The 25744-nt window shown below is 44.5% G+C and overlaps 1 protein-coding gene across 11 annotated transcripts in view; it reads left to right on the plus strand.

The window, feature by feature from the left end:
- The window catches only part of LOC134339494 (adhesion G protein-coupled receptor L1-like), a 666897-nt gene that overhangs the window by 437123 nt on the left and 204030 nt on the right, over window positions 1-25744 (plus strand). Inside the window, exon 1 of one of the 11 annotated variants that reach the window (XM_063036064.1) lies at window positions 16430-16508. The exons of the other annotated variants lie outside the window; for them this stretch is intronic. Coding sequence (XP_062892134.1) covers window positions 16507-16508 — 2 coding nt within the window. The 5' untranslated portion in view covers window positions 16430-16506. Of the gene's footprint in view, window positions 1-16429; window positions 16509-25744 lie in introns of those variants that run through there. 11 annotated transcript variants of the gene reach the window in all.

Genomic DNA, 25744 nt, shown 5'->3' on the forward strand with positions numbered 1-25744 from the left:
ACCCGGAGGAAACCCACACGGTCACAGGGAGAATGTACAAACCCCTTACAAGCAGCGGTTGAGAATCGTTCTGCTGTGGATTGTTTGAATATGATGGACCAAATGGCCCTACTGCGTTGTAATACAAAGGTATTGAGTCAAAAGATCCAACACCTCTTCATGTGGTAATATTTGTCATTCGCAGGGCAGGAATTGATTGAGTTCCAGCTGTGCGTGTGACAAAACACTCTTGTTTTTAGGTGAGTTTTAATTGTTGGGTAATAGCATGGTAAGGAAAGGATTCCGCAGGGTAATCCAAACGTAACCCTCCCTTCACTGAATAAACAGGGGGCCTAAACAAAGTAAACGTTTTCACAGTGAGTAAGGCACTGAATCACCAGATCAGAAGCTCCATTCTGAATAATGAATCCTGTCAGGAGTGTTCTCACTCGAAGTAAATGAGGTTTATTGTTAATCTGTACTAATGAGCTGCTATACTTTATGTCTCTGTTCCATCCACTGCAGGCTATAAGCACGTAAAATGTCTGTGTCTCTCTCAGCAGAGAGTGAGTGTAATCTGAATTCTATTACCTCCACACCAGAGGCTGAGAGCTTCCAGTTTCCAGACACTGTAATTAAAATGTTGAATGGATTTGATTCTGAAATTTGATCATGTAGTAGAAACGACATAAACCCTTCACTTAATGAGGAAGAATGACCTAAATCACCGAGTCCTATACACTGTCCTTCTTTATGAAACACATTCCTTCTGCCTCTCCCTAGAATCTCTGATTCTTCTTTTCAATTCCCCATTTCCTTCCAGTTTGTCCCTTTAACTACCTCCCTCTCATTCTCTCATCCACCCACCCTGTCTCTCCTTCACACTCTTTCTCACCTCTCTGTCTCACACAATAGTCTGTCATCTGTCTCTTACACGTTTCTGACCCTGACCTCTCCAAACATGCACTCTCTCATCTTTCTATCACCCCTCTCTCCATGTCTCTCACATTCTTTTCTCACCAGCTCACTCTCACACATTCTAACTTTCTTTCTCTCATTCTTTTATCTGTCTCATCCCTCTTTCTTACTCACAGCCGTGCTGTCACACATTATCTTTCTTGATCTGTCTCCCTCACCTCTCTCTCACCCCCTGTCCTCTTTTTCTCTCTCCCCCTGTCTCTATGTCCAAAGTCCCCTTTCACCCCATCTCTCCATGGCCCTCTCCACATTTCTGGCTAAGAGCTGATTTTCTTAGCTCAAGTTTCCTCCGTGGTCTCACTTCATTCCACCTCACCAGTCATTTCCAGATTCAGCCTGTGAGAGACTTCCCTCTGCGCCCTCCCCCACCTCCAGCCCCACCGCCAGTTAACAGTGCTTTCATCCCACCAGACCCTACACTCTGAAATTAAAACCCTTCGGCTTCTCTCTCCTCTAAAGCTCTCAAAGTCAGTGCAATGCCCAAGTGTGTAGTTACACCCTGACCTTGGCTCATCCTCTGTAACTCTGTGACCACCAGTGGGAAAGTTTCAGTCTGATCACATGCTGCTGTAGTCATAGTCATAGTCATAGTCATACTTTATTGATCCCGGGGGAAATTGGTTTTCGTTACTGTTGCACCATAAATAATAAATAGTAATAAAACCATAAATAGTTAAATAGTAATATGTAAATAATGCCAGGAAATAAGTCCAGGACCAGCCTAATGGCTCAGGGTGTCTGACCCTCCAAGGGAGGAGTTGTAAAGTTTGATGGCCACAGGCAGGAATGACTTCCTATGACACTCTGTGTTGCATCTCGGTGGAATGAGTCTCTGGCTGAATGTACTCCTGTGCCCACCCAGTACATTATGTAGTGGATGGGAGACATTGTCCAAGATGGCATGCAACTTGGACAGCATCCTCTTTTCGGACACCACCGTGAGAGAGTCCAGTTCCATCCCCATAACATCACTGGCCTTACGAATGAGTTTGTTGATTCTGTTGGTGTCTGCTACCCTCAGCCTGCTGCCCCAGCACACAACAGCAAACACGATAGCACTGGCCACCACAGACTCGTAGAACATCCTCAGCATTGTCTGACAGATGTTAAAGGACCTCGGTCTCCTCAGGAAATAGAGACGGCTCTGACCCTTCTTGTAGACAGCCTCAGTGTTCTTTGACCAGTCCAGTTTATTGTCAATTCGTATCCCCAGGTATTTGTAATCCTCCACCATGTCCACACAGACTCCCTGGATGGAAATAGGGGTCACCGGTACCTTAGCTCTCCTCAGGTCTACCACCAGCTCCTTAGTCTTCTCACATTAAGCTATGTATGTATGAATGCCAGGTCCCACAGAGTGGTACCCTATCCCAGTGTTCCTGGTTCCCAGTCCAAAACACTGCCCTCGGGGTATCACTGTGACCCTCCGCTTACTCCTTTCATCATTAGGAAGAGCAGCGTCTGAGTAATAGCTGTGCAATATTTAATTATTTGGTTTATTGTCACATTATACTGAGGTGCAGTGGAAAACTTCTGTGTTGTGTACCAGCCATACAGATTATTTCACCGCTCAGTTCATTAAGGAAGTGCCAAAGGGAAGACTTTTGTATCTCCGCTCAATGGAGAGAATAGAGAATATCTGGGGTGGGTGCGGTCTTTGGTTGTACTGGATGCTTTTCTGAGGCAGTGAGCAATGTAGAAATCTGTGATGTGACGAGCTGTGTCCTCAGCTCTGCAGTTTCTTATCCAGCTAGCACACTAAGCTGTGATGCATCCAGACAGGGTGCCTTCTGAGGAGAATTAATAAAATTGTGCAATGTGATTGTTGCACACACCTACCACGGGTTCACTACTGAAAACACAAGGTCACAGGCAAGTAGGAAGGGAGTGGGCCATTCACCCCCTCAAGCCTGCCCCACAATTAAACATGGTCACATCTGATCAGCCTCTGTTGCAGTTTCACAGAGCCCTTAATTCCTCTTTAAATTCTCGCAGTGACCTAGCCTCCATAACTCTCTGGGGTAGAGTATTCCAGAGACTCACTACCTTCTGCAAGAAGAACTTCACATGGATTTAAATGACCACCCTCTCACCTTGTAACTGTATCCCTCTTGTTTGTGTCTCTCCCTCTCATAGAAATATAAAATTACAGTAAACTACAATATAGAGACGAGCCCTTTAGCCATTTAGTCCATGTCAACCTGACCTGAACATCATGCCCTCTTAAGACCTGGCATGTTTCTTTCTAAACTCAGCTTCCACCCCTGAATGGTCATATACACTCTCAGTTGCACTGACATGTACAAGTTAAAGTGTGTGAAAGGCCCGGGGGGAGAGAGTGGCAGAGGTTAGAAGTCAAACTATGGAAGATTAAGTTGTGGAGGTGACTGAGGAGGGTGAAGGGTGGTTTCACCTGTGAAGGTGATCAGATGTTATAGAAGGAGGGGTGGGGGTGGGGGAGACACTTAAAACTAGAGAAATTTTGGGAGGAGGTCAATATCTATGGTTGGGCTGAGGCCTGGTTTAGTAGGACTGGGAGATGGGGCTGTTAATGGATTGGAACTGGAGATGATCAGGCTTTCAGAGTCATTCAGGTTTTAGGGTCAGGGGCAATGAAACTGAGGATGGTCTATTGTTGTCCATCATGGGTAAAGCCCTCCCTACCACTGACCACATCTACACTGAGCACTGTCGCAGGAAAGCAGCACCCACCATCTAGGAACCCCACCATCCAACCCATGCTCTCTTTTCACTCCAGCCATCAGGAAGAAGGTACAGGAGCCTCAGGACTTGCATGACCAGGTTCAGGAAGTTATTTCCCCTCAACCATCAGCTCTTCAATCAGTAGGGATAACTTCACTTGCCCCAGCAATGAACTGTTATACAATCTATAGACTCACTTTCAAGGACTCTTCATTTCATGCTGTCGATATTTATTGTTTATTGATTATAATTTTTCTTTTGTGTTTGCCCAGTTTGTTGTCTTTTACATATTGATTGTTTCTCCATCCCATTGGGTGTGGTCTTTCATTGATTCTATTGTGTTTCTTGGATTTACTGAGTATGTCTGCAAGAAAATTAATCTCAGGGTTGATTATGGTGACATATACGTACTTTGAAAATAAATTTACTTTCAATTTTGAACTTTGCTGGGACTAGACGATTGGGTAATCAGATGTGATTGGGGGAGGGGTTGGTTTGGGATGGAGAATGGTGGTGGGGAGTCAGCACTCAATTTTGAGGGAGGTGGCCAGAGCAGAAATGCTTGGACTGGGCCTTACTCTCCAGATACAGGGCAGTGTTGCCAACTGCTCACAGGAATGACCAACACTCAAACTCACATCAGTGCCTGAGGGAGTTTCCGGAGTGAGACAAAACCACCCAGGGATTGGTTGTTATCAGGTTTCACCTTGGGAAAAGTCCAATCCAGTAATGGTGAAATATTTAGGATTATACAGCCCGATATCCAGGGCAGTGGCCCTTGCCTCTCTCCAATGCTTTTCACAGTCTCATGAGGTTCCCAAAGGCTTTGCGAACAATGGAAGTATTGTGAAGAGTAGTTGCTGTTCTAACATGAGAAAATCTGCAGAGGCTGGATATCCAAAGCAACAAACACAAAATGCTGGAGGAACACAGCAGGCCAGGCCGCACCCATGGAAAAGAATAAAAAAACTGATGTTTTGGGCTGCAACTCTTCATCAGGACAGGGAGAAGTCCTTTCCCCTTCCTATCCAGTCCTGATGAAGGGTCTCGGCCCGGAACGTTAATCTTCTACCCTTTGCCACTGGCGCTGCCTGGCCCGTTGAGTTCCTCCAGCATTTTGTGTGAGTTGCTGTTCTAATGTAAGTAACGTGATGGCAAATTCAGTAAGATCCATTAAAAAAACAGAGGGGAATAAGATTGTTCAGTGAGAAGGCAAAGAGAATGGGCTCTTACTTCTCACTTCTTGGAGTAGAGAAGATTTGATGGAAGTGATACAGCATATGAAACAAAAGCATGTTCACTCTGGAGCACGGCTTCCCAACCTGTTTTATGCTGTGGACTAACAGCATTAAGCAAGGGATCCATGGACGCCAGGTTGGGAAGCCCTGGTCTGGCAGGTTACCAGTACCAGGACTGATTTATTACCGTCATGGGTATCGAGATAGAGTGTAACATTTTGATATCCGTTTCTAAGACCATAAGATGTAGGAGCAAAATTAAGCCATTTGGCCCATCGAGCGCTCTGCCATTTCATCATGGTTGATCCTTCTCCCCGTATCCCTTCATACCTTGACTAATCAAGAATCTAACAACCTCTGCCTGAGATATACCAAAAGTCTTGGTCTCCACAGCTGCATGTGACAATGAATTTCTCAGGTTCATCACTCTCTGGCTGAAGAAATTATGTTGTGTGTGTGTGTGTGTGTGTGTGTGTGTGTGTGTGTGTGTGTGTGTCTGTTTGTGTCCCTGCATGTGTGCCTGTGTGTTTATGTATGTGCATGTCTGTATCTCTGTGTCAGTTCACCTCTCTACGTACCTATCAGTCTATGCGTATCTGTTTCAATTCTTCATCTTTGTTGCAGTACAGATCCCAAAATCCATGACCTGGGACAAGGTACAGTACTGTGCAAAAGCCTTAGGCACCCTCGTTGTGTATATGTACCTAAGATTTTTGCTCAGCACCGTAAGATAGTACAGAACTGTGATAACCAACAAGTAGTGGAGATGCTCTGGGATAAATCATTATGACATGGATTCTAACATGAAGTTTGAACCAAACTAGGCTGGGATTTTCTTGGTCAAGGTTTCATTCCACACTGTCTGCTGGAATGTACAACGCCTCCTTCTGCTGAAGAGCATGTCACAGTAGAAGGAGCTGAGGTAATGGGGGATACGTAAGGTTACTAAATCCGAAGCCCAATTCCCTCTGGATGATCTAATCACCGGGGAGAAGGGAAGCGTGCCTCCAACATGAAAACGCTTGACGCAGAGAAAGCCCAGTGGCAGGTGGAGAAAGTCCTCTGTTTGTTTGTGTTGTGGGGGCAGAGTAATAGAACAGGGAATAAAATCCTTCCCACCTTCAGCCTCGTGCTCAGGCACAGAACAGAATGGAACAAGTTGCTCACAATGGTTGCTTCAGCAGCTTCCTGTAAAAAGGAAAAGTTGTTTGTCTGCCAGAGACAATATGCAGAGCTGAGCAAGATGCCCAGGGGAGGGAGGGTGAAGATTGTTTATTATCAGCGTCTACCCTCCAGTGGCAGTCACAGCAATGTCTCCCAGACAGCACACCATCACATACACACTGGTGAATACTGTAAAATAACGTGCCCTCTTTACTCTGTCGTATCAGGACACGCTCAGGGCAGTGCCATGTGTTAAGTATAGAATGAAGCTCCTTCTGTCCCATCAAACACTCCCAGGTTACGGACATGTGTTAGGGCCAGAGTGAAGCTCCCTCTACTTTGTCCCATCAAACAATCCTTGTATAGGTACAAGTGCAGGGCTTGTAATTGGGTGGCTCATCACTGACTTTAGTCTGCCTCATATGGTTGGAGAATGATTAAACCCAGAGTGAATCCTGGTTCCAACCTCCTGTGCTTCAAACTGTGAAATTCATCCTAGCATTTCTAGCTGTGCATGTTCCGTAATGCAGATGTAATTCCTGCAGCAGGACACAAAGGCTAATGTCATTCCCTGTAGAACGTATGGGCGTTTGAACCACATTGACCTGGAGTGGGATCCTGCCGACAGTCCAAAATTTCAGACTAGGACACCAACAAATGTGATTCGCACATGTCCAGCCAGTTCCTGATCAACTCCAATTGCCTCATTTGAAATTCCTGCTCTTCCACTGTGTCTCACTCCCCTTTCCCTATCCCGACACCATGACCCATGGCTTCCACTCATCCCTTTTTATTAATTAGCATCAAGAAATTGGGGTGTTGAGTTTGAGTGGAGTTGACTGTGAGTGCAAGGGCCACAGCCCCCTTAAATCCAATCAAAACAGGTTCAACCCTTGTCTAATTGGTGTACTGAGAACAATGATGTTGTAAATGGAAACTCTAATCCCCAGGTCTACCTTTGCCACCTGCACCAACAAAAACAAATGCTTTGTAGATGCAAGGGATGAGGGTTGCCTGTGGGTGTTTCCATGTTGGAGACACCCACACAACAATCTAGTGCAAATTCAACTGGGGAGGGTTTCCTCCCCTCCCAATCCCTAAGCGGCTGTCCCAGCCAACCCACAGTGTCCCTAAGTGGCAGTAACAGAGCTGGGAACACCGCCCTGAGGAACTGCGCAGCTGCCACAGGAAGGAGAGACAACCTAGCACATGAGCACGGTGGCGAGTCTCTGCCCAGAGTCAGAGAGAATCTGCACCGAGGTCTCAGCAGCAACTTCACGTGGACTGAGCTCCTTGCCCTAAACATCCTCCCCACTTTGCAGGGCGGTGAATCCCTGGGATCCTGCACACCAGAGGGACGTGGAGGCAAAATCAGTGCAGCCATTAAAGGAAGAGGGAGAAAATTTGACGAAAGCTTGGGAAATTAAGGGCTGTGGGGAGCACTCACAGAAAAGATGAGGCTTGGGACAGGTCAGCCATGATCAGATTGAATGTTGGGGCAGACTTAAGGAACCACAAAACCAGGGGTTCCCAACCTTTTTTGTGCCAGGGACCAATACTATTGAGCAAGGTGTCCGTGAAGCTCAGGTTGGGAGCCCCTGCATAAGACAATAAGATATAGGAACAGAATTAGGGCTTTCAGCCCACTACATCTAATCCAATATTCAACCATGTCTAGTTTGACTTTTCAATCCCATTCTTTTGCCACCTGAAGCACCTTCAATAACTCCAACAGGCTGAGGTTGGGTAAAATACTGAAAGGCTTTTATTCGCTGTACAATACGACCTCCATGGTGAGTGTCTGCCCCCGGGCTGAGGGGGAGGGGCAAGGCGAAACACCTTTACACCTTCTGTGGGAGGAACCACAGGGGCAGTCAGCAGAGGGGCGTGTCCAGACAGTTAACCCAGTTACAACATATATATGGTTTACCACACCACCTCCCTGTAACCTTTGATACCCTTACTAATCAAGAACCTAACAACCTCTGCTTTACTGTAAGTATACCCAATGATAGCCTCCACGGCCATCAAATTACTCAGATTCACCACCCTCAGCCCTCAGACTGAAGCCTCTTTATTCTGAGGCTGTGCCCTCAGATCTCAGACTCCATGAAAACTCCATCCAGTCCATGTGGCCTATTCCTGCACTTATTTTCTCGTGTTCTTGTGACACATAATCTGCAACAGAGAAGCTGGGATCTGATAAGAGTCTCAGAGTGGTACAGCATGGAAACAGGCCATTCAGTCCAACATACTCCTGCTCACCAAGATGCCCATCTAAGCTAGTTCCATTCGTCCATGTTTGGCCACTTTTCTCTAAACCTTTCCTACCCATGTACCTTGGTGCAAGTCTCTTTTAAATATTGCTATTGTACCTCCCTCAACCATTTTTTTGTTCTATACACTCATCATGAGTGAAAAAAAATGCCCTCAGATCCTTTTAATATTTTGTTTCCTTTTCGCCTTATAGAGAAGCCCTCTAGCTTTTAGTTCTCGTTCTCTGGGAGAAGGACTCAAGAGCTGGGAAAGGGAGGAAAGCAGTGGAAAAAAAGCATGTTTGTCGTATCTTAGAGTGATGGACCACGCTCATCCCAGTTAAAAGTCCACATTACAGCACCAAATACTACCCCTTATTCCGAGGATGCTCTGGGAAGCAAGGGGGGAGATTTCTGGGGCTCTGCTGGATATTTCTATACCTTTGTTACCCATGGGTGAGGTACTGGGAGACTGGATGATAGTTAATTTTGCTTCTTATACAAAAATATAGCAGGAATAAGCCAGGAAACTGCAGAGCAGTGGGCTTTTAATCAGCAGTGGGGATATAATTGGGAGAAAAAAATATTGTGAGAGATAGGATTTACATTCACTTGGAAAGGCAGTTAGGAATTGTGCAGGGAGATTATGTCTCACAAGTGTGATTTTTTTCTTTTTGTGGAGGTAACAAATATGGGGAAAAAAGAAAAAATCACGTTGCTACACCTAGTTCACATACAATTTGTTTATTTCCCAATGAGCCGTGCTGCCCAGCAACCCTAGCCTAATATGGACAGTTTACAATGACCAATTTACCTACTAACCAGTATGTCTTTGGACTGTGGGAGGGAACCGTACCACTTGGAGGAAACCACATGGTCATGGGGAGAATGTACAAACTCCTTACGGATGGTACCGGAACTGAATAATAGCATAGCGCTTACCACTATGTTACCATGGCGCCGCAATTTTTAGCATCTCTTTTGACAAAGTCTTCCTTGGTCAATAAATTGGAAAGCTGAGTAGAGCGATGGCGATAGAACTTAATCCAGACAAGTATGAAGTGATACACTGTGGGACAGCCAACACCAACAGGGCATATACAGTGTATGGCATGGACCTCAGGAGTATTGGGTGCAGGCTCCCTGTAAATGGCGACACAGGTGCAAAGAGTTGTGATACACACAAAATGTTGGAGGAAGTCAGCAAGTCTACGTCACTGTTGCCTACATCAGTGGAAGGGAATAAACAGTTGGTTATTTGAGATGAGAGCCTAATGAAATGTCCCCTCCTTAAACGCTGCCTGACCCACTGTCTTCCTCAGTATTTTATGTGTATTGCTCAAGATCTCCAGCATCTGGAGAACCTCTTGTGTCTATGATACGATAGTGAGAAAGACTTTCGACATGCTTGCATTCTTAGGCTGAGGCATTGAGTGCAAGGATTAGGATGGCAAATTGCAGCTGTACAAAACATTGGTTAGGACATTGCATTATTATACACTGTTCTGATCACCACTACCTGAAAAATGTGGTAACGTGGTCACATTAAAACGAATAGAGAAGATATACACTGATGTGTTGCCTGGAATGGCGGGCTTTCCTTATAAGGAGAGCTGGGATAGGCTGGGTCTATCCTCACTGGAACATAGCAGGCTGAAGGGTGATCTGACAGGGTAGATAGTCAGTCTTTTGTGTTGGATCAGGGAATTTAAAACCAGAAGACATAGGTTTAAAGTAAATGGGAGAAACGTAATGGAGATCTGAGGGGCAAGAGTCTGGTGAGTATGTGGAACCAGCTGCCAGAGGAAGTGTTAGAGACAGGTACAATTACAACATTTAAAAGGTTCTTGGACAGTACATGGATAGGGAGAAGGAGAAGGGGATGAGTCTAATATGGCAAATGTGATTAGCGTAGATTAACATCGCAATTGGTCTGGATGAGGTGGTCAAGGAACACATTTCTTCCTCATACAGGCTGACCTGTCTTTCGGTGCTTAGGACTCAATTGTCTCCTGTGACTGCATGAATTTGTTCTGGACACTTGCAAGATAAACGAGGAGTTTTTGGGGCGAGTTACCCCTAATGTGTAGGTGAGGAGTAGAATCAGGCGAGAGTTGGTGGAGGTGTGGTAAGAGTACAAATGGAATTAATACAAGTTGAGCGTAATCAGTGGCCAACCTATCTCTTTCCGTGCAGTGTGCCCTATATGACGGGTTCAGCATGCCACCTGGTGGTAGTATCTGTGGTAGTCTGAACAAGCCGACTTTCTGCATGTATGAGCAAGGCGGCACAAAGGAAGAGCTTGCGGCCATCCCTTGTGGTTGAGGGTGGCTTGTTTTGTGAAGGAGAAGGAGATCCCTCAGAGAGTCCCACTAACCAAACACCAGCAGGCACCAACAGAAGTCAGAGTTAGGTTCATTGTCATGTGCATAAGTGCCATAAAAAACTTACTTGCAGCTGCATCACAGGTACACAGCATCAAAGTTCAAAGTAAATTTATTATCAAAATACATATATGTCCCCATATACAAACCTGACTTTCGTTTCCTTGCGGGCATACTTGGTGAATTCAAGAAAGACAAAAGAATGAATAAAGGGCCACACTTAACAGCAGGACAACCAATGTGCAAAAGATGACAAACTGCACAACTTCAAAAAATAAATAACAATAATAATAACAAGTAATAATATTAAGAACATGAGATGAAGAGTCCTTGAAAGTATGCCCATAGGTTGTGGGAACAATTCAGTAATGTGACGAGTGAAGTTGAATGAATTTAGCCCCAATGATTCAAGAGCCTGATGGTTGAGGTTTAACCAAATAAGCGATGTTTTCCAAAAAGACATAAATTATATACAATTTTTAAAAGAAAGGATTCAATTAGAACAAAAAAAAACAGTCCATTGTAGTGTAAAGGATCAAAGTGTTGCTAATTTCCAGTGATTAAGATTGTGCCTATTGGTTCAAGAACTGGATGGATGGAGGGAAGTAGCTGTTCTTGAACTAGGTGGAGTGGTCTCAACTCAAACTGGAGCCTTGCCTTCCTTCATAAATGGGGGAACCAGATATTTAAAGACACCTAAACAAAATCAAAATTGCTTCAAAGAATTAAAATTAGATATTACAAATTCAGTAAAATCGCTAATAAAGGTGTTAAAATGCAAAAGGTAAAAAATAAGTCATTCAACTTTCTCTTAAACTCCAGTTCAGATGAATGAATGGGCAGGTTGCCTTATAAGTAAGGGTGGGATAGGATAGGTAGATGATAAAGTTGAGAATAGTGAGAGGGGAATAGATTGAAAGATACAAGATCTTGGCGAGATGGAGAAGAGGTAGAACTAGGGGTCATTGTTTAAAAATAACAGGTCGTCTATTTAGGACACAACTGAGGCAAAACCTTTAGAGGGTGGTGAGGCCTTGCACCTCCCTTACTCAGAGGGTGGAGGGGAGTTCTTTAAATTTTTGCATTTTCAAAATCTTTGTATTTTTAAAGAAGGTGGCTGTTTCTTGATAAACAGAAACGAAACATTACTGGGTTTAGGTGGTAAGTTAAGGCTGCAGTCACGACGTTATTAAACAATGAGGTAGGGTCAAGGAGCCAGCTGGCTTAATCCTGCTCCTGACCGGTATGTAGGACTGCAGTGGAATGCTGAGTTATCCCAGCACGATTCTGTTGATTGTATGACTTCCTAATAAAGGTGGAAATAGACTCTTTGGCCCATCAGGTTCAGACCAACTTTCAACCATCCATTCACAACAGTCTTACAATAATCCCATTTTATTCTACATAGATATCCCAATAACTCCCCCAGCTTCCACCACTCACCCACAAACTACGGTCCACTTACAATGGCCATTTAACCTAACAACCCACACACTGGGATGTGGGAGGAAATCGGAGCACCTGCAGTCACAGGAAGAACACCCATCGCAGGTCAGGACTGAACCTGGGTCTCTGGTATCGTGAGGTAGCAGTTCCACCTGCTGTCACCTCTGGAAGTCATTGACTACCAGCTGTTGTGTCACTTGAACTTCATTTGTTTGCCTGCACCACACTTTCTCTGTAACAGGAACACTATATTCTGCATCACACATCGAAGTTGCTGGTGAACGCAGCAGGCCAGGCAGCATCTATAGGAAGAGGCGCAGTCGACGTTTCAGGCCGAGACCCTTCGTCAGGACTAACTGAAGGAAGAGTGAGTAAGGGATTTGAAAGCTGGAGGGGGAGGGGGATATGCAAAATGATAGGAGAAGACAGGAGGGGGAGGGATAGTGCCGAGAGCTGGACAGGTGATTGGCAAAAGGGGATACGAGAGGATCATGGGACAGGAGGTCCGGGAAGAAAGACGGGGGGGGGTGACCCAGAGGATGGGCAAGAGGTATATTCAGAGGGACAGAGGGAGAAAAAGGAGAGTGAGAGAAAGAAATGTGTGCATAAAAATGAGTAACAGATGGGGTACGAGGGGGAGGTGGGGCCTAGCGGAAGTTAGAGAAGTCAAACTTCCGCTAGGCCCCACCTCCCCCTCGTATGAACATTGACTTCTCTAACTTCCGCTAGGCCCCACCTCCCCCTCGTAACCCATCTGTTACTCATTTTTATGCACACATTCTTTCTCTCACTCTCCTTTTTCTCCCTCTGTCCCTCTGAATATACCTCTTGCCCATCCTCTGGGTCACCCCCTTGTCTTTCTTCCCGGACCTCCTGTCCCATGATCCTCTCGTATCCCTTTTGCCAGTCACCTGTCCAGCTCTCGGCTCTATCCCTCTCCCTCCTGTCTTCTCCTATCATTTTGCATCTCCCCCTCCCCCTCCAGCTTTCAAATCCCTTACTCACTCTTCCTTCAGTTAGTCCTGACGAAGGGTCTCGGCCTGAAACGTCGACTGCGCCTCTTCCTATAGATGCTGCCTGGCCTGCTGCGTTCACCAGCAACTTTGATGTGTGTTGCTTGAATTTCCAGCATCTGCAGAATTCCTGTTGTTTGCGACTATATTCTGCATTCTCTTTTTGTTTTCTTTTGTGCTGCCTTGATAGACTTTTATGGCATGACATGCAAGAAAGCTTTTCACTGTATCTTAGTGCATTTATTTATTGAGGCATAGCATGGAATAGGCTCTTCTGACCCTTCCAGCCACGCTGCCCAGCAATCCTATGATTTAATTCTAGCCTAATTAGATTAGATTAGATTATGAGGACACGCAGTCCCCTTTTATTGTCATTTAGTAATGCATGCATTGGGATATGATACAATGTTTCTCCAGAATGATATCACAGAAATACATGGCAAACTGACTGAAGAACTGACAAAAACCACATAATTATAACATATAGTTACAACAGTGCAAAGCAATACCGTAATTTGATAAAGAACAGACCATGGGCACGGTAAAAAGTCTCAAAGTCTCTCGAAAGTCCCATCATCTCACGCAGACGGTGAACCTCCAGCACCGCAAACTTGCCGATGCAGCATCCTGGAAGCATCTGACCACAGTCCGACTCTGAGTCCATCCGAAAATTCCAAGCCTCCGACCAGCTCTCCGACACCGAGCACTGAGCACCATCTCTGCCAAGCACTTCGACCCCGGCCCTGGCAACAGGCAATAGGCAAAGCCGAGGATTTGGGGCCTTTCCCTCCGGAGATTCTCGATCGCACAGTAGCAGCAGCAGCGAAGCGGGCATTTCAGAAGTTTCTCCAGATGTTCCTCCGTGCTTCTCACGGCTGTCTCCATCAAATCATGATTGTGCACGGCCCCTAGTTAACACATACGATATCATTTGGAACGGCCGCATGCGCTGCGTCACGCCGCCATCTTCTCCTCCCTCCTCACATTAATTGCAGGACAATTTACAATGGCCAATTAACCTACCAACCAGCAAGTCTTTTGGACTGTGGGGAGAAACCGGAGCACCCAGAGGAAACCCACGCAGTCATGGGGAGAACGTACAAACTCCTTAAAGACAGTGGCGGGAGTTGAATCCGGGTCGTTGGTACTGTAAAGCTAGCCACTAAGCTACCGTGCTACCTGTGACAAAAATAAACCAGTTACCAATCCATTTACACTTACAAGTCCCTCCAAAAAAGTCCAACCTTCCCTCAACCTGGAGTTAAAATTCTCATCAGCTGTTTTCTCTGATCCCAGGTATCACCTCTCGTCCTCATGTTTTCCAGAATTTCTTTTCTCACTTCGGTCTTCTGACCACGTGATGTCGGCATTGAATTTTCATCTGCTTTGACCTGAATGATCTAGTTGACTCCTAATGATATTGCATTTTCTGAGATGGATAGCGACAGCAGGAGGAGCTGGGCAACTAGAGCAGAGGTAAACCGAGAGATAGAAGAGTAACTGTCAGGTTAGATAGATGGAACAAAACTGCGTGTGAGAGCCCTGACAAAGCAATGGAAAATAAACAGATTGCTTGCAAAAGAAAAGACCTGAAAGAGCCAGGGCACGAGCTGGGTAGAAGAGATGAGAAATGATCCATGAAAATCTTGAAAGATGCTCACTGATAGAGCGAGTCAAATGTTTTCTCGTTCCCAGAATATAATCAGAGATGCTATCAGATCGATCGGCTGCTACGGTGACAGCAAGATAGGGGAGTGCAAACGAGGGAAGAAAGGGGAGGGGGAGAAGGGGGGATGTGAAAGAGGGAGGAGGGAGAGAGGAAAGGATAAAAGGCCATAAAAGAGAGAATAGGAAAAGGAGACAGGGTAGGAAAGGAGAATGAGAAGAGAGAGAGGAAATAACCAAATGAAATAGGGGTGATCTGGGAAGAGAAGGCACTGTCTGAAATTCAGTCTGCAAGAGGATTTAACCCTGGACTCTACTGAACTCCATCAGAGTATTCTAGTCGCTCATTGGGTCCCAAGGCTCCACGCACATCAGCTTCAAATTAATTCATGCTTTCATTCATAAACTTATCACTTCATATTATTTTAATACGTAAAACTAATTTACAACCTATGTCTTTAATTATCAATAGATGCACTTCCAAATCCATGTGAATATCTAGAAATCAATTTGAAAACCTTTGAATTAATTTGTCCAAAATGAGCAGACATTGAGAAATTGATTTGTTAATTAGTTTGCACATTAATTGCATTTGCAGTTCCTTAATGTGTCAACGCTAATGATTCATAACTTTCAGGTTTGTCCTCAGATTAATAGGAATTGTTCGGAATTGAGGGATCTCTTCCCTCAGAGAGCTAGGAATTCTCCTTTGGGAAAGTATGTACCCTCAGCTCTTGAGTACACTCACCACCGCTGGGAATAAATAGTGTGAAACAAGCTTTCTGGCAAAGTGAATGCAGCAACTCAGCCTTGATTTCACTGAGGAGCAGACAAGGCTTGGAGGAGAAGCGTGTATGACCAACTCCTTCTCTTATATCTACATTGTTGTAATGACCATAGACAAAGGGAGACATGGAGAGATAGAGGAACTCTGGCATGAAATCCAGGGAATAGAGAGTGATCCATTGGGGAAAATGCGGTTAGACCGTAAGATTATAAGATATAGGAGCACAATTAGACCATTCGCCCCTTGAAATCTGCTCTGCCATTTCGTCGTGACTGATTTTCCCTGTATCCTTTGACGCCCTTACTTGTCAAGAAGCTATCAACCTCCTCTTCAAATATAGCTAATGACATTCTTCTCAGCTGTCTGTGGCAATGAATTCCATCTATTCACCATCCTCTGCCGAAACAAATTTCTCTTCATCTCTGTTCTAAAGGGACATACTTGTATTCGGAGGCTATGCCCTTTGGTCCTAGACTCACCCAAGTATAGGAAACATCCTCTCCATGTCCACCCTATCCAGGCCTTTCAATATTCAATAGGTTTCAACGAGATTCTCCCCATATTCTTCTAAACTGCAGCCCAGAGGCATGAAACATGAGAACCTATTAGAACAAATACCAGTAGGCACAAGGACAGGTTTTGTCTTGTTATACCTCTGGAAAGACCTCTTATACAATAGACATGAACTCTTGATCCCTCAGCTTAGCTTGCCGTAACCCTTGCACCTTATTGTCTATCCTTCTTCTGTAACTGTAACACTATATACTGCATTCAGATTTGTATTCCTTTTGTACTACAGTACTACAGCCAGGGAGCACAAGACTCTTGCACAGTGCTGTAGTAATTTGATGTATCGAACTGCACTGCTGCCGCAAAAAAAAAACTTCATGACTTATGTGAGTGATTATAAACCTTATTTTGATATGGGTCTCTGTTGTGGAGTGAGAGTGGGAATGGGGCAGGGAGAGGGGCGGGAGTGGGAAGCACCAGACTTTCTGTAATGACCAATAAACAAATTGTTTGGGATCAAATAACTTTGCCTGGTGTCTCAGGGCTGCACCCGAGCTAACTCCCCCCGACCCCAGCACTCCTTCCCTGCCACCTATCCCGCACACCTCCTGCAGCATTCCACCCTCACTATTCCCAGCGTCCTTTTCTCCCGCCAGATTTACAAACTTGTTCTCTGCTCTATGTCTACAAATACATTACAGTGCAAGAGTCTGCAGCACCCTAGCTATATATATGTGTCTAAGGCTTTTGCACGATACTGTACCTCGATGTAAACAAAAGCTTCTCATTGTATCTCGGTTCATGGGAGAATAATAAACCAATTACTAATTGGAAACAGGCTGAGGGAGATAGATGGAGGGTCAGACGGCAGGATAGAGCCGACAGACAGGTGAGAGACCATAGACTGCAGGGTGACGGAGAGAAGGTGGGCCAGTGGGACTGCTGGGATTGGTGTACTGGGAACTGGTGTGGATTTGATGGATGAATGGCCTCTTTCTGTTGTTATGTTCTCGTGTAATAAGAAGAGAAAGGTGAAACAAAGACAGAGGGACAGATAAACAGCAGATACTAGGAGACAGAAGCAAGGCCAAGAAACCTCTCACATCTACTCCACTATTCAATTATTTAGCACAATTTTCACCTTAGCATTACTTTCTCATATTAAATCCTTATCTTTCTATTCCTTTAATATCAAAAGATTTATCAACCTCTTCTTGAATGTCAGTGACTGAGCCCCACCGTTCAAATTTCAAAGCAAATTTATTATCAAAGAACATATGTGTCACCATATACAACCCTAAAGTTCATTTTCTTGCAGGCATTCACAGCAAATGCAAACAAACACAATAGAATCAATGAAAAACTTCATGTATCAAAGACGGACAAACAATGTTCAAAAGGCAACAAGTTGTGCAAATACCAAAAAGAAAGCAAAATAATAATAAATAAATAACCAATATTGAGAATGTGAGTTATAGAGTCCTTAAAAGTGAGTTCATAGTTTGTGTCATAGTTTGTGCTAGTCCTGACGAAGGGTCTCAGCCTGAAACGTCGACTGTACCTCTTCCTAGAGATGCCGCCTGGCCTGCTGCGTTCACCAGCAACTTTGATGTGTGTTGCTCATAGTTTGTGTAATCAGTTCAGTGTTGGGATGAGTGAAGTTATCCATGCTGGTTCAAGAGCCTGATGGTTGAGGACAGTCATAGCACTGTTAGGTACAGAATTCCAAAGCCTCAGTAAGTTCAAAGTGAAGACATTTCTTCTCACCTGAACCCCTTGACCTTTTCAGCATGGTAACTGTACCCCAGTGATGTTTGGTGCAAGTCATCAACCTGAATCATTAACTGTTTCAATTTCTACAGTTCCCCTGAGGATTTTGGGAAAGAGGTCGGGTGGTTAGGCTGTAGTCTTCAGATTGCAGTGTTGCTGGGAGACAGGGTGGTCTGGAGTTGAGAGGGCCAGCTGGGAGAGGAAGTGTGGGGAGAGGGTGAATTGATTGAGAGGGATAGGGAGATGAGATGTAAGGAGGTAATTAGAATTGTATAGAAGCAGGGAGGGGCAAGACATTGGGGGAGAGGACAATGGCATGTTTGTGTGGTTGGAGTGTGTGTTTGTATGTGTCAGAGAGAGACAGAAAGAGAGTTGTGCAGTTGCTGTACAGCAGAACATGGCCTCCAGATATTTTGGACCTCTCATCACTCATCCAGAACCTCAATCTGTGAGACTGTCTGGTCACTAGTGTTCATCAAATACTGGAATCAAAAAGCACAGACGTCCCCCACTCTGAGTGGTGTGGAAGTACATCACCTTCATCCCTAAGGAACCGCCGCTGAAGAAGAACTTATTGAGTAGTCATCAATGGAGCCAGGTCCCTCAGGCTACCACTAAGGGAGTGGTGCATCAATAGTCCTTCAGCCCGTGTTCACTTAGTGTTCCCTGAGAACTCTCTGAACTCTACCTGTGTACTTAATGTCATGGAAATCTTGGATATTTAATGATTCCCACTTAAATCTGGCCTCCTGGGAATTACTGACATGCCAACCAGCTGACAGCTGTAGACTGCCAGAGTTTACTAAAGCTTCACATTTCACTCTGAGCCACTTGTCAAGGCCCACACATTCATGCATTATACAGCTCCAAACCACTGCATTCCTGGCTTGCCTGAGGCCTCAGTAAAGAAATAATCTTATTGTTAGCCTCCAAGGTGGATCTTCAGTGAAATGTGCAATTGGAAATCTGTGCTATGATACAATGACAGGCTCACTCGAGTAACTGAGGTTTTCAGAAAGTGGGTCAGATAATCGGAGGTGAGTAATTAGGGGACTGCCTGGTTTGGAAATTGTACCATCTCGGATCGCAAGACCCTGCAGCGGATAGTGAGGTCAGCTGAGAAGATCATCAGGGTCTCTCTTCCCGCAATTACAGGTATTTACACCACACGCTGTGTCCATAAAGCAAAAAGTACCCCACACATCTCTCATACATACTCTTCTCCCTGCTGCCATCTGGCAAAAGGCACCAAAGTATTCAGGCTCTCATGACCAGACTATGTAACAGTTTCTTCCCCCAAGCCACCAGACTCTTCAATACCCAGAGCCTGGACTGACACCAACCTACTGCCCTCTACTGTGCCTATTGTCTTGTTTATTATTTATTGTAATGCCTGCACTGTTTTGTGCACTTTATGCAGTCCTGGGTAGGTCTGTAGTCTAGTGTAGTTTTGTGTTGTTTTACATAGTTCAGTGCAGTTTTTGTATTGTTCATGTAGCACCATGGTCCTGAAAAATGTTGTCTCATTTTTACTGTGTATTATACCAGCATTTATGGTCAAAATGATAATAAAAAGTGGCTTGACTTGACTTGACTTGACTTGACTTGAAAAGTATATTTGAGCTTCAGATGCCTACGTGGATAGGAAGTACTTGAATTTATGGAGAAGCTCTTACACATTCCCCATCCTTCTTTATCTTTCTCTTTCCATCTCTTTCTCTCCCTTCCTTTCTTTATCTTTTTCCCCCTATCTCTCTCTTCCCCCACCCCAACACTCACACTTCTCCTTAATGTGGATTCAAATGTCAAGTGCTGCTGAAGATGCCTGCAGTATTAACATAGAAACATAGAAAATAGGTGCAGGAGTAGGCCATTCGGCCCTTCGAGCCTGCACCGCCATTTATTATGATCATGGCTGATCATCCAACTCAGAACCCCGCCCCAGCCTTCCCTCCATACCCCCTGACCCCCGTAGCCACAAGGGCCATATCTAACTCCCTCTTAAATATAACCAATGAACTGGCCTCAACTGTTTCCTGTGGCAGAGAATTCCACAGATTCACCACTCTCTGTGTGAAGAAGTTTTTCCTAATCTCGGTCCTAAAAGGCTTCCCCTCTATCCTCAAACTGTGACCCCTCGTTCTGGACTTCCCCAACATCGGGAACAATCTTCCTGCATCTAGCCTGTCCAATCCCTTTAGGATCTTACACGTTTCAATCAGATCCCCCTGACTGTGATCACTGTGGCAGACATGAAGATTCAGATGCAGTTGAACCTCTTTATATTCAATTGCGACGCAGCTAGAGGTATTTTAAATTACACTTGTGTTTAAATGCCTCTGGTGTCAGTAACCCAGACAAGCTCCACTACACCCAAGACAGACTCTTCCCACACCTGTCTCTTCTGCTCACCCTGCATCATTCCTCAACTATCTTGGGCCCTGCACTCCATCTTCACCGTCTCACTACTTTGTCACCCCCAACTAAATCTCTTCATTACCTCCTCCTCCTTCCCATTCACAGAATACTCCGACCAAAGGCCATCAAAGGTCTTTAATTTAAAAATATCAAAGCACTGTGGATACAAAAAGTTCTGGAAATATTCAGCAGATCGAGCAGCATCTGTGGGGAGAGAAACAGTTAACAGTTCAGATCAGTGAGAACAGGTACAGTCATCCACCCCAAATGTTAACTCTGTTGTTTGTTCCACACATGCTGCCTGGTCTGGTAAGTATTTTAATCTTTGGTTAGCAACAGTTATAACAGATATTATATAAATATATGAAAATCATTATACAAGCTTCTTCTTCCTGTCTAAGTTGTCCTTTGATTAGGCCAGAGTTAAATTGGGAGCTTGCTGGCACTGAAGCTCAAAAGGCTGGAAGGGCCTATTCTGTGCTGTATCTCGATCAATAAATAGATAGATGGATAGAAGAATAGATAGATGGAATATATCAGAATTATCTTCATCCACCGTCCTTCCTGCCTTTTCACTCATTGAACATGTTCCGATATGAAACAACCAGAAAGGAACAAAACACACAACCACAGCACATTCTCCCAAATGCCACATCTTCACACTATCAGATAAATACCCTTGCTTTTTCTCACATTTTGCTGGTTTCTAGACTAACTCATTTCTCCCTTTCCCAGTTCTGACAAAGGATCTCTCATTTAAAATGTCGTCAGTTTCCCTCTCCACAGATGCTGCCTATCTTCTGAGTGTCTCAAACATTTTCTATTTTTACTTCCAATGTAAAGTGTTATAATTTCAGGTTGAAAACACTTCGTCATAACTGGGAAAGAAAAAATAAAAACAGTTTTAGATTGCAGAGACGAAGGGGAGGAGTACATAGGACAACTGAAATATCTCTGGTGAAGTAAGATAATTGGTAATACTTATTGCCTGTTATGCCACTGGCATTTAGGGCAGCAATGAAGGTCCTCCATCTCTGGTGGTGTCCAGGGCTTTCTTCATCATGCCACTAGCTTCCTCCCAGTTTGTACTACCGTCTGCCATGCAAGTCCCAGGTAGAGACCCAGGAACATAGTTGTACACAGATGTAGACGGATTCTTCATTGTTGTTTTAACAACTTAGTTTTACCAGTCAGAGTTGTTAGCCCTGACATGAACCCTTGAACTTGGAAGACCAGTAGATCACCCTTAATCTGTCCTCCACTCTTTGATCTAATTGGCATGGGTGACTCTACGAAGAGCCAAAGCAGAAAGCCCTGACTCCAGCCAACACAGTTCTCTGGATCATTAAGACACACAAGCCTCCAAACCATGACAAGGTTGTGGTCCTCTTGGAGGAAATGGTAATGAGTTTATTATTATTATGTGTACTGAGATACAGTGAAACATTTTGATTTGCAAGTCATTCGGACAGATCATTCCAAACATTAGTATATTGAGATAGTACAAAGGGCAAAACAATACCAGAATGTAGAATATAGTGTTACAGTTGTAGTGTACAGCATGGAGAGGAAGTCCATTGAAGAATCATAAGAGTGGCATTGAAGCTGTCCATGGACCTGGTGGTATGTGCTCTCAAGCTTCTGGGAGCAAGGGAGGGTTGAGGAGAGAAAATGACTGGGGTGGGTGGGGGCTTTGAATATGCCATCAGCTATCCTGAGGAAGTGGGAAGTATAACCAGAGTCCACAGGGGGGAAGGATCAGGGTTGGTGCAAGGACTATTTGTAGATGTAGCCATCTGTCCCTCCTTTATATTCTTCATGCAATGGAGAGGTGGAGAAACAAAGTTACTCAGAGGTGTTGTGAGGACCAGTGGGGATCCATTGTGGTTTCCCTTCTTCGGATTTTGAGACCAAGACCTCACAGAGGTGAGAATTAAAAGAAGTGAGTCTACAGATTAAGAATGTTAGGCTGCATCTAATGCCCATCTGCACAGCCTGAATTCCAAATAAATTCGAAGTTTGTAGCACAGAAGGAGGCTTTCAATCCACCATGTCCATACTGTTAAGTTAATACTCCCTTCCGTTGTCATTTCTATTGACTCTGCTCAAGGGTTTATCCGGTTATCTTTTGAATGTGCTGAGAGTTTGAGCCTCATCACCTACTGCTCTTGGGATGATCTTTTTACTCCTGAACACCCCTCTACTTAATCTACTCATTAAACTTAAACCTGCACTCCCCAGCTTTCAACTTCCTTGCCAAGAGAAACAGATGTTCACCATGCCAACACATCTAATAACCTTCTATAACCCAGTTAAATATTCCCTTGTTCCAAACGATGTTAGCCAGGTCTGTCTCTCTTCCTAAATATAATCATCCCTTGCAACGATCTCTTAAATTTCCTCTAAATTCTTTTGAGTATGATTACACTGAGGGAATGTAAGGTGTGTTTTGTGGCGCCATGCAAGATCAGCCACGGTCTGATTGAATGAGAAAGCAGGCTTGAGAAGCCAAATGGCCCAATCCTGCTTCCTTTTCCTATATTCCTGTAACAGGAATGCTAAAACAGCCCTCAAGACTCGGGTTATATCTACCTGTTATATCATGCTGTGGATACACAAGCTCCCTGTTTTAACAGAGATACACCAGCAAGCCCTTCAGCTCATTGAATCTTTTCTACCAACCACCCATTTTACGCTAAAGCTAAAGAAATTTGGCCTGTCCCCCAAAACCCTCACTAATTGTTATAGATGCACCATAGAAAGCATTCTTCTAGGGTGCATCACAACCTGGTATGGAAGTTCTCCTGTCCAAGACCGGAAGAAGCTGCAGAAGATCGTGAACACAGTGCAGCACATCACACAAACCAATCTTCCGTCCGTGGGCTCACTTTACACCGCACGCTGTCGAAGCAGTGCTGCCAGGATAATCAAGGACACGACCCACCCAGCCAACACACTTTTCGTCCCTCTTCCCTCCGGTAGAAGGTTCAGGAGCTTGAAGACTCGTACGGCCAGATTTGGAAACAGCTTCTTTCCAACAGTGATAAGACTGCTGAATGGATCCTGACCCGGATCTGGGCTGTACCCTCCAAATAGCCGGACCTACCTCTCGGCTTTTTTTGCACTACCTTACTTTCCTTTTTCTATTTATGGTTTATAATTTAAATTTTTAATACTTACTATGAATTTGTAATCCAGGGAGCGCGAAACGCAGAATCAAATATCGCTGATGATTGTACGCTCTTGTGTCAATTGTTTGGCGACAATAAAGTAAAGTAAGTAAGTAAATCCCTTAATCCTATTATACATTCTCTCCATATTTACACCAATCCTTACCCCGCCCCAGATCCTGCCACTCACCCACACAATATGGGCAGTTTAAAACAGCCAAGTTGCTTACTAACCCACCGGGCTTTGGGATGGGGGAGGAAATCAGAGCACACAGGAGAAGCCCATGTGGTCACAAGGAGAATGTGACTCCACTCAAGGTCAGGATTGAACCGAGGTCCCTGATGATGTGAGGCAGTGGCACTGTGACTTCCAACGTATATTACTTAGTCATTTAAAGATATGTACGATCAAAATCTTGTGTAGTTAAGATAATTCTATTTGTGTTAAGTTTCCCCAAAAGACAGTGGTCAACAGGAAGAGTATTACCTTGTCTAAAGCTGGTAATACTTCCTTACCACTCTGATTTTCTTTCTGAAATCTTTCAAAAACTTATTTTCAAGTGATCTCTTACAGCTTCTCAATGAGCTTAATTAACTATCTGTCCTGGTATTTTCTTTGTTCGGCAAACATAGTCCCCAAAGTCTCACGTTCCTCAGGACATTCTGGTGTCCTATGATCTGCGGCATATTTCCGCCTCTGCAAATGACGAGGAGGGCAAAGATAGTCTCTGGAGGAGCTCAGCCAGTCAGGCAATATCTATGGATGTCTTCATATGGACCATGATGAAGGGTCTCAGTCCAAAACGTTGACTGTTTATTCCCATCCATAGATGGTGCTTGACTGGCTGAGCTCCTCCAGCACATTATGTGTATTGCTCTACATTTCCAGCATCTGACATACCTTTTGTGTCAATGATTTACCTCATTTGGAGTATTGAGTAGCTTTGGGCCCCTTAATCTAAGGAAGGATGTGCTGACTTTAGTTGAGGAGAAAGATTGATAGACTGTTTTGCTATGCCAGGCATGAAGAAAGCTGAGGGGTGACCTAATAGAGTATATAGGATTAGAGAAGTCATAGATAAGGTAGATAGTCAAATTCTTTTACCAGTGCGAGGGGTATTAAAACAAATTGTACACAGGTTTAAGGTTAGAGGAGGGAGTTTTTTTAAAGGAGACTTGAGTACTTTTTTTAACAAAGTTGATATCTGGAATGTGATGCCAGAGGAGGTGATGGAGTCGATTTCGTTACAATGCTTAAGAAGTATTTACAAACAGATTTAAAGAAGGCAAGACTTAAAGGGATACAATCCTTACGTTGGCAAATTGGATCAGTGTAGGTGGGAAAAAGGTCTGCACGTACAGAGCCTGCTTACTCACTGTACATCTAACTGTCTGTGATAAGGAGCGATTATAGAAACTGCAATTGTACTTTCTGTAATTTTGACAGTTATGAGATGAGGTGATTGAAGTTTTAATTATGCTAAAAGGGAGCTGATGACGTTGGCTGGGTGAAACTATTTCTGAGGTTCGGGAGTCTGGGATTAGCAGATACCACAAATATTGAAACCACGAATACCTTGAGGAATGATTAGGAATTACTTCTACTCTACTGCAAAGCCTGCTTGGAATTTGGATTGTATGGTGATGTTAATTCTGGCCTTCAGTGACCTGGGTTTGATCCTGATCTTGCGCTGGCCACTGTAAATTACCCTTAGTGCAACTGTCTCATTGCAGATGGAATGGACAGTTATTTGGAGGGCAGATGGGTGTTCAGTGGTTGCCATGGCAGGTCAAGAGCCCTGATTCTTTGCTGAATGAGGCAATAATTCTTCTTAAATCAGAGGATATCAGGGGATCTGAGATCAAAGGCATCCATTAGTCTTGCGAGACCATGGATCTGCGCCTGGAAAGTCTTCACTCTCCAGGGCGCAGGCCTGGGCAAGGTTGTATGGAAGACCAGCAGTTGCCCATGCTGCAAGTCTCCCCTCTCCACGACACCAATGTCATCCAAGGGAAGGGCATTAGGACCCATACAGCTTGGCACCGGTGTCGTCGCAGAGCAATGTGTGATTAAGTGCCTTGCTCAAGGACACAACACGCTGCCTCGGCCGGGGCTCGAACTCACGACCTTAACCACTTGGCCACGCGCTCACGGATCTGAGATAAAGGTAGGTATATGCCACACATTAACTGAATGGTAAAGTGTCCTCCAAGATGAGATGACCCCTTCCTATTCCCATATCAGTCTTACCCAAGTAAGCTGG

Source organism: Mobula hypostoma, chromosome 29 (assembly GCF_963921235.1).
Source record: "Mobula hypostoma chromosome 29, sMobHyp1.1, whole genome shotgun sequence".
NCBI lineage: Eukaryota > Metazoa > Chordata > Chondrichthyes > Myliobatiformes > Myliobatidae > Mobula > Mobula hypostoma.